The sequence below is a fragment of the Bufo bufo genome, chromosome 2 (genome assembly GCF_905171765.1).
Source record: "Bufo bufo chromosome 2, aBufBuf1.1, whole genome shotgun sequence".
Taxonomy (NCBI): Eukaryota; Metazoa; Chordata; class Amphibia; order Anura; family Bufonidae; genus Bufo; species Bufo bufo.
Genome location: NC_053390.1, coordinates 219459474 through 219473964, shown reverse-complemented (window position 1 = coordinate 219473964; position 14491 = coordinate 219459474). Strand labels below are relative to the sequence as shown.

General features: G+C 42.0%; 1 protein-coding gene across 1 annotated transcript in view; it reads left to right on the top strand.

Moving 5' to 3' along the window:
- Positions 1 to 14491, top strand: part of NCOR2 (nuclear receptor corepressor 2) — a 450727-nt gene that overhangs the window by 161331 nt on the left and 274905 nt on the right. The window contains 1 exon segment of the mRNA XM_040416221.1: positions 1362 to 1542. Within this exon segment, the coding sequence (XP_040272155.1) occupies positions 1362 to 1542 (181 nt within the window).

The window sequence follows — 14491 nt, the reverse complement described above, 5'->3', positions numbered from 1 at the left end:
AGCCTTGGGTTAAAAGAAAGCAAAACCACTTTTTTTTTTATTTTTTATAAATCTTAGTCAACGGTTATAAGCTGAATGTAACTGCACTCGCAAAACTGCATTTCAATCAGGTGAACTACAGCTATGTGTCAAACAGTTGGATAGGGAGGTCACTGTTGATGGATTCCCTTTAAATGCAGACGTATAGGAAAAATGTAGTCATTTGTGAGCCAGCATGCCTTTTATATGCCTGGTAAATGATAGCTTTACGTTAGTCAGTATATGCAGTACATGAATGGCTTTAATGCATTTTCCTAAAGGTTCAGATCTCTCATTTCCCTCTTCATACTCCCTGCAGAATTTCTGGCTATGAATAAATCATGCACCCACCTCCTTTAGCTCTCTTAAAATATTTAGGCCTGTACATGAGCACATGCTTTTTGCTTAAATGGGATCTGACTTAGCAGGAAGACTCAGAGGTTTGCTGTGGGATATCAGGCATGTGTCCTCCTTGAGAACTTCCCTGTGGTAACATTATGGAGAGGTCACTGGTCAGATGAGATCTGCCTGGAACAAATAACACTTACTGTTAAATGGTTTTGTTGTTGCCATTGTTACATCATCTTAACATACTGTGTATTTCCTCTCTTCTAATATATCTAGCTTGTCTACAACTTGGAAAAAGGCAGCTTAGTGGTTTTAAAATTAAATGTATATGAGCATACATTGTTCGTACCATGAGTAAGAGTTACATTAAGAGGGTTTTCCAGTACTGATCGGTGGGTGTCCGACACCCAGTACCCCCGCCGATCAGCTGTTTGAGAAGCCACCAGCGCTCCTAGGAGTGCCGCGGCCTTCTCGCCACTCACCAAACACAGCACCGTACATAGTATAGTGGCTGTGCTTTGTATCGCAGCTCAGCCCCGTTCACTTCAATGGGGCTAAGCTGCTCCTAGACCACGTGACCGATGAACGTGTTGTCACTGGCCTAGGAAAAGCTGAGAGAAGGCCGTGGCGCCACTGCGAGCTCCACTGCCTTGTCAAATAGCTGATCAGCAGTGGTCTCCGGTGTAGGACCCCCACCAATCAGATGCTGATGACCTATCCTGAGGATAGGTCAACAATATTAAAGTCTCAGTCAACCCCTTTATCATCTAAGGCGATAAGCTTTTAAAAGCGCTAGAGTTTTACTTGGGGTGTAGCCTCATTACTGTGGAGCTTCTTCCATGTCATCCATCGCCGTGCTTAGGATGGATGAAATAGCTAAAGATAAATCTAAACAGGGAGGTGTCACCTACACATCTGAGGAGGCACTGATACTGTGTTGACGCAATGTTAACAAAGCATGCTGCATTTACTCAAAGTTGCCTTTCTTTCCACAGGTCACCAGAACTGCTTGGAAGAGGAGACCCACATAGTTATGTGTCTGATCTGAGCAAGCAAGCAGATCTAGACATTGCAGAATCAAAGCGGCCCAGGCTGGAACTGCTACAAGAGCCACTTCTCAGACACTCCCCACATATCAACCAGAGCCAACATGGAGCTGGGGACGAGCTGGGCAAGGTAAGACAGCCATAGTAATTCTCTTAGGCTACTTTCACACTAGCGTTAATATTTTCCGGTATTGAATTCCGTCATAGGGTCTCAATACCGGAAAAAAAAGCTTCAGTTTTGTCCCCATTCTTTGTCAATAGGAACAAAACGTAACTGAACAGAACAGAATGCTCCAAAATGTATTCCGTTACGTTCTACTGGAGAGAAAACTGCTGCACGCTGTGGTTTGCTTTCTGTCCTGGGATGCAAGACAATGGGAACGGATCTGTTTTCTGGCACAATCTGACTCTATAGAAAACTCATCCGTCCCCCATTGACTTTCAATTGTGTTCATGACTGACCCGTCTTGGCTATGTTAAAGATAATACAACCGTATACGTTCATAACGGATGCAGACGGTTGTATTATCAGTAACAGAAGCGTTTTTACAGAACCCTGCAGGATCCAGCAAAAACGCTAGAGTAAAAGTAGCCTTATAGGTGCCAAGTGTGTTAACCACTTTGATCAGGTTTCAACACTTTCTTTTGTAATTTATGTGTGTGACTCATTTACTGTATGTTTAACACTTAAGGAGCTGGTGTGAATTGTAACTTTTGAGGCAGGTTGATTTAAGGGGTTGTGCAGCCAGTACATATTGATGACCTATCCTCAGGATAGCTCATCAATATCTGATCAGTGGGGCTCCGACTCCCACCACCCCCACCGATCAGCTGTTCGAAGAGGAAGCGGTGCTCGTACAAGCGCTACTTCATCTTCAAGATTGCGCTGCGTGTTGTCTCTGAACTCTTGGCGGCGCAGTGTAATTACAAGTGCTTTTTCCATGCACTTAAATGGGACAAGCACTTGTAGTTACACTGCATCTGTGCTGCAAGCGAGACAACGTGCAGTGTAATCTTGAATAGGAAGCAGTGTTTGTACGAGCACTGCCTCCTCTTCAAACAGCTGATCTTGGGGGTGCCATGAGTCGGGCCCTCATCGATCTGATATTGATGACCTATCCTGAGGCTAGGTCATTTATGTTACTGGCTGCACAACCCCTTTAAGGACATAGGGCTCTAGTTTTGTTCCGTTAATCGATGCTTTATGATGTTGGGGTATGAGATTGGTGGTTTGGCAGTGGGTTAACTGAATTTCACTGTGATGAGATTCAGAATTCTGATAATATTGTATTCTGGGAAACAAATCTGTTTCCATTTAAATCCTGTTTTTCTTCCCTTCATAGAGGATGGTACTGAGATGGTTGGAGTGCTGCGCATTTTTTGTGTGTGGGATAAAGATTGAGTTAGACCAGCAGGCTTGTTTTCTGTGTTTCGCTTGGATACAAGCCATGAAGGAGGGTACTTGGTTCTGTTACATATCAGTAGGGGCTCATTCAGACGGCCGTATGCTGTGCACAACCTTTTTTTTGCGGATTAGATGCTGACCTATTCAGTTCTATGGGGCCCTTTTCTTCCATTGCACGGCTCAGCAAAAAAATGAAACATCCTATACTTGTCAGTGAAAATCAGGACATGGCCATTTTTATAGTCTATGGATAAGCACAAAAAACGGAATGCAATCATTTTTTTTTTTTTGCAGACATGCTGAATTGTCCGTAAAAAAAACGGATCCGCATTTTTACTGACAGCATACGGCCGTCTGAATGAGCCCTAACTCTAAAGCTGCCATAGATGTTTTCAGCTGTGCACTCCTGGCTTTTTTTAAAATTTATTTGACGATCAAAAGGATGTACAGTGCATTCGGAAAGTCTTAAGACCCACATTTAATGTTGCAGCCTTGTGCTAAAATAAAAAAAAATCAAGTTTTCCACCATCCATCTGCACTCAATAACCTAAAACAGAGTTTTTGAAATTTTTGCTAATTTATTAAAAAGGAAAAGCTAAAATAAGTATTCAGACCCTTTTCTATCAGACTTGAAATTTAATTCTCTTGATCATCTTTGAGATGTTTCTACACCTTGATAGGAGTCCATCTGTGGTAAATCCAGCTGATTGGACATGATTTGGAAAGACACTTCCCTGTCTATATAAGCTCTGACAGTTGACCGTGCATCAGAGCAAATACCAAGCCATAAGGAGAAAAGAAAGGCTTGTAGAGCTCAGAGACAGGATTATGGGGAGGAGGGTAAACAAACTTTTGCTGCACGGAAAGTTCCCAAGAGCAGAGTGGCCTCCATAATTCTTAAGTGGAAGAAGTCTGCAACAACCAGATTGTAGTCAATGGGTTGGCAAAAAAATGTGGATGGCATCTAGATGATATCCGTATTTAGTAAAATACATACGGCCGTGGGGCCTTAAACTTCTTCTCAGCAATACTTAGTGAAATCTCTGTAAGAGTCATTGTTGTGGTGGCACAGCTAGTAACTAGATTGGTGTCCTGTGATCTACTTGGAGTTTATCCAGCATTGTCCCTGAGCACTGCATCTCCGCAAAGCTCTGTTATGGGAACACTAATCTGTTACTAGGATTAACATCTCACAGTTTCCAGTGGGCTGGGCCTCCCCTTTATTCATGAATCTGGCTGTGACTTGTATTGACCTTGGCAGAGATCCCAGTTGGCCAGGAGGTAAACTTGCTGTTGCATACCGTGCGAGGGAAAGGCTGAGCAGGCACAGTTTCATGAAGCTAGATGTGTAGTAGTTGACTTCACTTTAAACCAGTCGATCAACAAAACCTGGAAGTAACGCCTAGCAGGCGGAAATGGAGTCTGGTGTATGTTAGGTCACGTTCTGGATAATATGAAGAAGTTTCTTTCAGCAGCCAGTTTAGGTTTATTACCATGTCTTAGTGGTAGATGACTGGACTAACAGGAACCAGAACTTTAATCTGTATCATTGTTTTCATTCAGGGCCACGTTTAATGTTGCAGTGAAATAATACTTATTGTGGGCACTGCAAACTATGCAGATGGTACAGAGTGGATGGGAATCCATAGTTCCTGTGCATGGCAGAATATCCTGGCATTTACGGTAGTTTGAGAACAGATGCAGAACCATAGCCGTCCTGTTTTAGTGGTATCTCCTGTAGTTCACAGTGACTCATGGCTGGTAAATGTGGTCTGCTAGTATGTTCTGTACTTAGTCTGCAGATTCAAAGGCCTCCACTTTCATGGTTATTTCTTTATATCACTCATAAAAGGAACATAAAGGTTTTTTTCCCCCAGCCATTTTATTCTGACTCTCTTGATTGTTGTGTGCTTTATGCCATATTTCTATTTTTATGTAGTATCGTTTACATAGCTGGCACCATGCCACCTGGTCTAATGAGGAGATGAGGTATGGCATAGCACTATCAGAACCAGTTTTAATGGATGTTGTTGACTTTGACATTTAGGTAAATTTTTCAGTTCATCATGGTCTCTTGCTTAACCCCTCAATGAGCAGCTATTTTTTTCAACTTTTGCCACTTCCTGTTTAAGTGGCCATTACTTTGTATTCTTCATTGACATGGCTGTTTAAGGCCTAGTTTTATGCAAGAGAATTTTTTAATTTTATTTATGCTGTTTGAGGGTACATATAAATTACTTTGTAATTTATATACATTTTTCTGCTTACAGAAAGAGATGTTTTTGACACTAAATAGCCTATTAAATGAGTAGTTCATGTTATTTTGGTCATGTGGATAACCATTCCATTAAGGATTCACGGGTTTACAAAATACATTTATACTTAAATGTATTAACATACTCCTGTATGCTAATACATTATACATGGTGTTTCTATGATACAGATCATGGTTAGGGTAACACTAGAGTGCCCTAACACCAGGTTTACTGAATTTAGGCCTCTTTCACGCGAGCGTGACGGATTAGGTCCGGATGGGTTCAGGGTGCGTTCAGTGAAACTCGCTCCATTTTGCAAGCAAGTTTAGTCAGATTTGTCTGCGATTGCGTTCAGTTTTTTCCGCGCGAGTGCAATGTGTTTTGATGCGTTTTTCACGTGCGTGATAAAAAACTGAAGGTTTACAAACAACATCTCCTAGCAACCATCAGTAAAAAACGCAATGCATCCGCACTTGCTTCCGTTTTTCACTGAAGCCCCATTCACTTCTATGGGACAAGGGCTGCGTGAAAAAACGCAAAATATAGAACATGCTGTGTTTTTCACGCATACAAACAATGGGGTTGTCATAGAAAATATAACCTAAAATATACAGACATATACATAAAGTACAAAATAACAGTTTGGAAAATAAAAGGGATAAACACGGAACTTAATACGTTACGTGGCGTTTATGTCCGGTTGCCTGGGGAAGCAGAAATATCGATCAGTCCATCAAGCTAGTGATCCCCAAAGAAATGACAGTTTGCTTTTCTCCATGCATGTGTTTAAAAGGGCCGGTATCATCCACCCAACCCCCCCACTTGTGATGTCAGAGAAAACAAGGCAGTATGGTAATGAACTTTTTACGACCACTTGCTGGAAACCAAGTCTACCTCAAACTCTTTGCATTGAAATATATTTTCGGGTATTCACCTTAGCAATTTCATATTACCCCCATCCACTCGGCCCTAATGTCCCACACTCTTGCGTACCACACATGGCTGAGGTAATGGCAGGATGGCTGGGGTCATCTAATTGCTCTCTGTTACTGAGCTGGGATCTATTTAATTTTGATACCACGGAAGCATATACAAGGCCTGAGTTGACAGGAGGAAGCACGTGGCTCAAATATGGATTTGTCCACGTATTTCTTTGATTGTAAGATAGGGGTTTCATGTGTGACCTCGGTGAAAAGGACACTAGCCTTTTCCTGACCCCTCTAACGGTTCTGGTCTGTATAATGTTGGTACATGACATCTTCACATTTTATGATGGGGGTCTCTGGTTTCTGTGAAGCTGTTCCATCTTACTAGTTTTTATTGCTGCAATCTCCTGACCTTTCTCTGGAAAGGAAATGGAAGAGGTGATGACCCCCTAATTTTAATATCTGGATCCCTCTATCACCACAATTGAGGATTGGACTTAGCCCATGACTGGCTGTAGACCAAAAGGCTGCTCTAAGAACCAGAGTGTTAGGCCCCTTTCAGATGAGCGAGTGTCACGCTCCGGACTCGCAGCGCAGCGCAGCGCAGCACAGCACCCGGCCTGAACTTCCAGCACTGCTGGAGTCACATAGCATTATATTGATTTATGATGCTATGTAACCCTTACAGTTCTGGAATGTATTGGATAACACTGAAAGCATTGTGTCAGTGTTATTCAATACATTCCAGACCTCTAAGGTTTACATAGCATCATAAAACAATATAATGCTATGTGACCCCGGCAGTGCTGATTCAGGCTGGGTGCTGCGCTGCGAGTTCGCAGCGTGACGCTTGCTCGTCTGAAAGGGGCCTTAGTTACAGTTTGTTCATAGAACTGGAGTGCTCACAGGAGCGCTCAGCTCCCTCAAAAACAGCGATGACAAGACAGTGGGTGGTCCTTAAGGGGTTAAAATTTATTAAGTGCAACAAGTACTGACTGTTATATATTCATAGGTGGAATGCCCCACACCCATGTCAACTGCCCTGCATAGTTTTCTTCTGAGTCTTATGTATTGAATTACCTTAATGTTTCCAAGAACACATTAGTCTTACAGGTCCTCAGCAAATGACCTCACTTATTTTCTTTAATAAACAGACAACGCCGCATACACCAAACAGTATGGCACTTGGTATACCGTAGTACTGCATAGGCTACTATGTTAAAAAATATATACAGTGTGTGTATATGTATATGAGTGTATTCTCAGGGGTTGCAATCACAGACTTCTCTTCTGACAACGGGGTTTAAGTCCAAAAGGTGCTTTATTTTGGCACTTCAGCACCATCACACACATAAACATCGAAAATAAACACCTGCCCGTTTTTTTTTCCTTTCTTTCAATGACGTGGTGTGGCATAATGGAAAGGAGTGTGACTACTGGAAAGGAGCACGGAATGTGACGTCAAAATCTTGACACATTTTTAGAAGTAAGCAAATAAGTAGGCAGTCGAAGGCCCCATTCACACGACATGTCCATTTTGCAGACTGCAAACTGTGAAGTAGCCAAACACTGGCGCTGGCCCGCGTGCACTCGCATCGCTGTGCAGACCCATTGCCTTCAATGGGTACGTTATTTGCAAGATGTGGCCAAAGATGAGATACAGTTGCAAGAAAAAGTATGTGAACCCTTTGGAATGATATGAATTTCTGTACAAATTGGTCATAAAATGTGATCTGATCTTCATCTAAGTCACAATACCAGACCATCACAGTCTGCTTAAACTAATAACGCACAAATAATTAAATGTTACCATGTTTTTATTGAACACACCATGTAAACATTCACAGTGCAGGTGGAAAAAGTATGTGAACCCCTAGACTAATGACATCTCCAAGAGCTAATGGGAGTGAGGTGTCAGCCAACTGGAGTCCAATCAATGAGATGAGATTGGAGGTGTTGGTTACAGCTGCCCTGCCCTATAAAAAAAACACACACCAGTTCTGGGTTTGCTTTTCACAAGAAGCATTGCCTGATGTGAATGATGCCTCGCACAAAAGAGCTCTCAGAAGACCTACGATTAGGAATTTTTGACTTTCATAAAGCTGGAAAATGTTATAAAAGTATCTCCAAAAGCCTTGCTGTTCATCATTTCACAGTAAGACAAATTGTCTATAAATGGAGAAAGTTCAGCACTGCTGCTACTCTCCCTAGGAGTGGCGGTTCGGTAAAGATGACTGCAAGAGCACAGCGCAGACTGCTCAATGAGGTGAAGAAGAATCCTAGAGTGTCAGCTAAAGACTTACAAAAGTCTCTGGCATATGCTAACATCCCTGTTAGCGAATCTACGATACGTAAAACACTAAACAAGAATGGATTTCATGGAAGGATACCACAGATACCACAATGCTGTCCAAAAAAAACATTGCTGCACGTTTACAGTTTGCACAGGAGCACCTGGATGTTCCACAGCAGTACTGGCAAAATATTCTGTGGACAGATGAAACCAAAGTTGAGTTGTTTGGAAGAAACATACAACACTATGTGTGGAGAAAAAGAGGCACAGCACACTAACATCAAAACCTCATCCCAACTGTGAAGTATGGTGGTGGGGGCATCATGGTTTGGGGCTGCTTTGCTGCGTCAGGGCCTGGACAGATTGCTATCATCGAAGGAAAAATTAATTCCCAAGTTTATCAAGACATTTTGCAGGAGAACTTAAGGCCATCTGTCCACCAGCTGAAGCTCAACAGAAGATGGGTGTTGCAACAGGACAATGACCCAAAGCATAGAAGTAAATCAATAACAGAATGGCTTAAACAGAAGAAAATACGCCTTCTGCAGTGGCCCAGTCAGAGTCCTGACCTCAACCCGATTGAGATGCTGTGGCATGACCTCAAGAAAGCGATTCACACCAGACATCCCAAGAATATTGCTGAACTGAAACAGTTCTGTAAAGCGGAATGGTCAAGAATTACTCCTGACCGTTGTGCACGTCTGATCTGCAACTACAGGAAACGTTTGGATGAAGTTATTGCTGCCAAAGGAGGTTCAACCAGTTATTAAATCCAATGGTTCACATTTACATGGTGTGTTCAATAAAAACATGGTAACATTTAATTCTTTGTGTGTTATTAGTTTAAGCAGACTGTGATTGCCTATTGTTGTGACATAGATGAAGATCAGATCACGTTTTATGACCAATTTGTGCAGAAATCCATATCATTCCAAAGGGTTCGCATACTTTTTCTTGCAACTGTATGTCCTATCTTTTACTGCCCGGCCTCACTCACCCGGAAGCATCAGCTACATTGGTATAATTCAAATAGTACACCAGTGATGGCCATGTCTGGAAATATGTAAATCCAAAATGTATCCCCAGGGAAGACAGAGTCTGAAGTATGCCATTCATTTGGCATGGTCTATATCTGGAAAGTGTAGTGGACTCTGCCTTTGAATACAAGGGATCCCACAGTGTGTCAGTAAATGTGGCACTTACTCCAGCGGAACTTTGTCAAAGACTGGAGTGTGGAATGTAAATCGGCCCCATAGCCGTACAAACAATACATAACTGATTTTTCATACTTTCATTTCTACTATATTGTATATGTACATGTCCATATTGCAGTCTAAAATCTCTGGATACCTTTTGTGTTTAACCCGCATTGTTCTCACTCGCATGAAAAGCAATGACTGTTCACATCCGCAATACAGACAATAGGTGATGTTCTATAACTTTTGGAATGATCATACGGATGCGGAGAGCAAACAGATGATATCTGTGTGCTGTAAGTTTTTCCTTTTTTTGGACCCAAAAAATGTTCTATCCGCAAAAAATAAAATATTTATTGGATCCGACACGGGTGCAAAATACGGTTGTATACATGAACCGTGAAGGTCATTCCCTTTGTATGGTTGACAGTGATAAATGCCAAAAATGGGAGATTTTTTTTTAAAACTGGTGCAAAGTAAAACTGGCTTATTTGTCCATAGCAACCAGTCAGATTGCGTCTTTTATTTTTCAGAGCTGGTTTGGAAAATGAGAGGCTCAATCTGATTGGTTGCTATGGGCAGCTAAGCCAGTTTTGCACCAGTTTTGATAAATCTTCCGTATTGTATACAGTCTGCTAACGGTCCTATATATAGTGCATGGTATGTCTGAAAGTTGCTATGGTGTGTACAGGACACTCCTAAGTGGAATCCAAGCAGTTTTTTTCCAAGATATTGAAATATCTTTTGAAGAAAAGGCTTGTGTTCACTCTTCAGAGAGAACACGGTGCATAATGCAGGCTTCAGTAATGGAATGCTGGCAGCGGATGGTAGAGGGAGGTCATCCGGGGACGCTTAGCACCCTCCGCCGTACATCACTATCTGTCACTCTCAAGTCTTTTAATTTGCCTTTGCTCAGTTGGCATGAAATAATAAAACAATTTTGGCTGGATCTCTGCAGTACAGAAGATATAACTGGGAACTCTTCACTGTCACACGGACATAAAAATCCGGGTGCACTGTCTGTTTCTTTGGTGATCTTAATTACTGTGCAGGAAAAAAACTTCTTCTGCATCACATACAATGAGAAGAGGACGGGTTGTTTTAAGAGGTGTCCCCTAGAGTGCTCATGTATTATACTGTATGCTTGCCAGAAAAAGCTGCATTAGAGAAGACGTAAGCATCCTGGACCATTCATATGTTTAAATTCCAGTGATTTATACACAGAGGATTTCCACACAAAAACGGACCTGACGGTAGAAGCAGCAGTCTGTAAGGCAATTCATGCCATCAAAAATACCACAACCCCAATGGCCATTAAATTCAGGCAATCCCAGCAATGGACATTCCTCAGACACATTTGCCGCCATAGGTAAGAAAGTTGCCACTATAAGTGTTATGTTAGAAGGTGTCTGAAACGGTACAGAAATGGCGCTAAGTCGGCATTCTAAAATAGCGCTAAGATTTGTTACTTCCAGCAGCAATCATGTCTGAGGAAGGTCCACTGTATGGGACTGAGACCTTGGGATTGCCTGTACATGTTTCCAAATAAATACACTTGAAGCAAGAATCCTTTTCGTGTGCGCAGTTCTCTGTGACTATATTATGGGGTAGAAGCGCTGCTCCTGCACTGAGAAGATGATATAATACAGTGATGCCGATCTGCATATATCACATTTTTTATAGTCTGCTTGTGACTGGATTTATGGAAAAATGGATCCGTCACTACGTTAACTCCTCTGTTAGAAACGCTGTTGTGACACTAATGTGAACAGAAGCTTACCAATATATGGCCATCTTTTGGGAATCATCTTTAAAGGGCTTCTGTCAGCAGATTTGTACCTATGAAACTGGCTTACCTGTTACATGTGCACTTGGCAGCTGAAGGCATCTGTGTTGGTCCAATATGCTCACATTGCTGAAAAAAATGAAGTTTTAATATATGCAAATGAGCCTCTAGGGGCAATAGGGTGCTGCCGTTACACCTAGAGGCTCTGCTCTCTCTGCAATTGCCATGCCCTCTGCACTTTGACAGGGCCAGACAGTGTAGATGTGATCATGCCTGGCCCTGTTAGTCTACTTTCACAATGGCGTTTTGGCTTTCCGTTTGTGAGATCCGTTCAGGGCTCTCACATTCGGTCCAAAACGGATTAGTTTTGCCCTAATGCATTCTGAATGGATAAGGATCCGCTCAGAATGCATCAGTTTGCATCAGTTCAGTCTTCATTCCGCTTTGGAGACGGACACCAAAACGCTGCTTGCAGCCAAACGCATCCGTCCTGGCACACAATGTAAGTCAATGGGGACGGATCCGTTTTCACTGACGCAATTTGACACAATAGAAAACTGATCCGTCCTCCATTGACTTTCAATGGTGTTCTTGGCTATGTTAAAGATAATACAAACTGATCCGTTCTGAACGGATGCAGATGGCTGCATTATCTGAACGGATCCGTCCATAATGGATCCGCACAAAACACGAGTGGGAAAGTAGCCTAAATCTAAGTGACGAGGGTGCGGCACCTGCCACAAAGTGGAGCCACAAGGTGTAACAACAACGCCCCCGTTGCTCCTTAGAGGCTCATTTGCATATACTAAAACATAATTTTGTCTCAGCAATGCGGGTACATATGAAGATGGGACCAACACAGATGCTTTCAGCAGCCAAGTGCACATGTAACATGTCAGCCTGTGTCATAGGTACAAATCTCCTGACAGATGTCCTTTTTAAAGATGATTCCCAAAAGATGACCATATAGTAGTAAGCTTCTGTTCACAGTTCACACTAGTGCCACAACAGCGTTTTAATGAGATTACCCATTTAAGATTAAAGGGGTTGTGCAGGATAGTTCACCAATATCTGATCGGCGGGGGTCTGCCAATCGGGTGTCCAAAGAGGAGATGGCACTCCATGTGAGCACTGCTCCCTCTTCATTACACTGTCTGTCATCATGGAAGTTTCGGCGGTGCAGTGTAATGATAAGTACTTGTTCCATTCACTTTGCGAGTACTTGTAATTACACTAGGCCACTGCTCAACAGGATGCGAAGCATAGTGTAATGAACAGGAAGCAGCGCGATCATGGAGCCCTTGCTTCTCTTCAAACAGCTGATTGGATCAGATATTGATGACCAATCCTGATGATAGGTCATCAATATATATATAGCCTGCCCAACCCCTTTAAGTTTACATATGGTTAAATAAGTCTTCCTACATACAAGTGGCATGATTGACATGATTTTTATTTTTTTTAGATTTTAAAATATCATTTTTATTATAGGGCATATGTCAACAGTTTTGACAATGCTAAACTGCTGTCGGCACTTGGTAGGGGCTTGGGAGAGCCATAGTGAAATGCTATCTGCGTTGAGTTGCTTCACAGCACCTTCTCCTCTGCTCTGTGACCACTGTAGTGGTCTTCTGGTTGGATGCTGTCCTTTAGACCAGCGGGGAGGGACTGTGAAGCAGATCAATGCATGGAGCAAAGCAATTCACAGTGAAACCCTGCCCTGGACACATACATGAGCAGAATATAGCTGAATGAAAGTTCTTATTCACATTACTCCTGATAAAAAAAAAAAAAAAAAAAAAGATAAAGGGACATCATAAGATCAGACACTGGGGAAAAGGAAGACCAGTGCTGGGATACAGTTTCAGAAATCCAGGCCGTGACCCTCCACAGAAGGGAATAGCAGTCTACTATTCAAGTTAACATACAATGTAGGAGAAAAGGTCAGAGTGAAGTGCACCCAGTCCCACAAGATGTGTATATGTATACTAGCTATTTCCTTCAGGGTTGTGCTCACATGGGTGTTTTTTTCTGTTTTGTTTTACATAACTTTCATATGACTTCATTCTCTGTGTCCTGAAGACCACAAAGAGACTGTCTGCAGGATGAGAAGCATAGACACAAGTAGTGACTGGGTTACGCAGGTGCTGGAGTCCACTTTGCACATCTTGGCTTCTGATGGCAGCCTGTCATACAGTGGCCTAGGCTTGTAGCCTGTATTCTGCCTTACACACATGGTCACTTGACTTCTTAGTAATGTAATATGTTAGGAAAAATGTTATTTTGAGCTCCACTTTAAATGTAGAATCTGTTCTCTGTTTTCCCAATTCAGCTTGACTGCAGAATTAGATCTGGAGCTTATTAAGAAGCGTTCATTATATTCCCAGGTACTGGCTGTTCAGCTGAACACTTATTTTTTTCAGGTCTGAAATAGAATATTAATCCTTCTGAAGCAGCTTGCACAAGAATGAAATCAGAATCCTGTAGCTGGTATAGATCTAGGTCAGATTTATCTAGTGATTCAACAGCCTGAAGCAATTTAATTGCTAAACAAGTAACAAATGCTGAATTCCCTCCCTGCAGATTTACAGCTGCTGTGCTACTGTATTAGCAGCAAATGTATGGGTTTTCCTAGAAATAACTGCCCGTCTAGGATAAAATGCAGTGCCGGAAGACCAGAAGATAAACAGATGTGGATATGGGTCAGAAAATGTGTGCATAATGAGATTTTATTCTGAACCCTCACCCACTGCAGTCATATAGTAGGAGGTTAGCTTTATATGTCAAAATGTAAAAGGACTAAAATCTTCCTAACCCTAAACATAGATATCCATCCTGCATTATCCCCATCCACTGTATTAATGTTTAATGGCGTAACGCAAAAAAATATTTTCTTAGGGCCATTTTACATGGGCCAGTGGTTGGCAATGATTGGGAATGATCCATTCCTGATTGTTGCCTGCTCGTTTCCATGCAGCAGTGATTGCTATTACTACATTCATTCATCCCCAAATAGATTCACTCTTTGTCTGGAGCAAATCCCTGTTTACACATGGCGATATTCTGCTGATATACAAGTATTTTTGGTACAGCATTAAAAATTCAATAACTCGAGAAACAAGCATTTGCTCGTTTGTTGACTTATCGGAAGCATATTTAAACAGGCCATTTATCAGGAACAACCATTTACAGTACAGAACAAAAGTTTGGACACACCT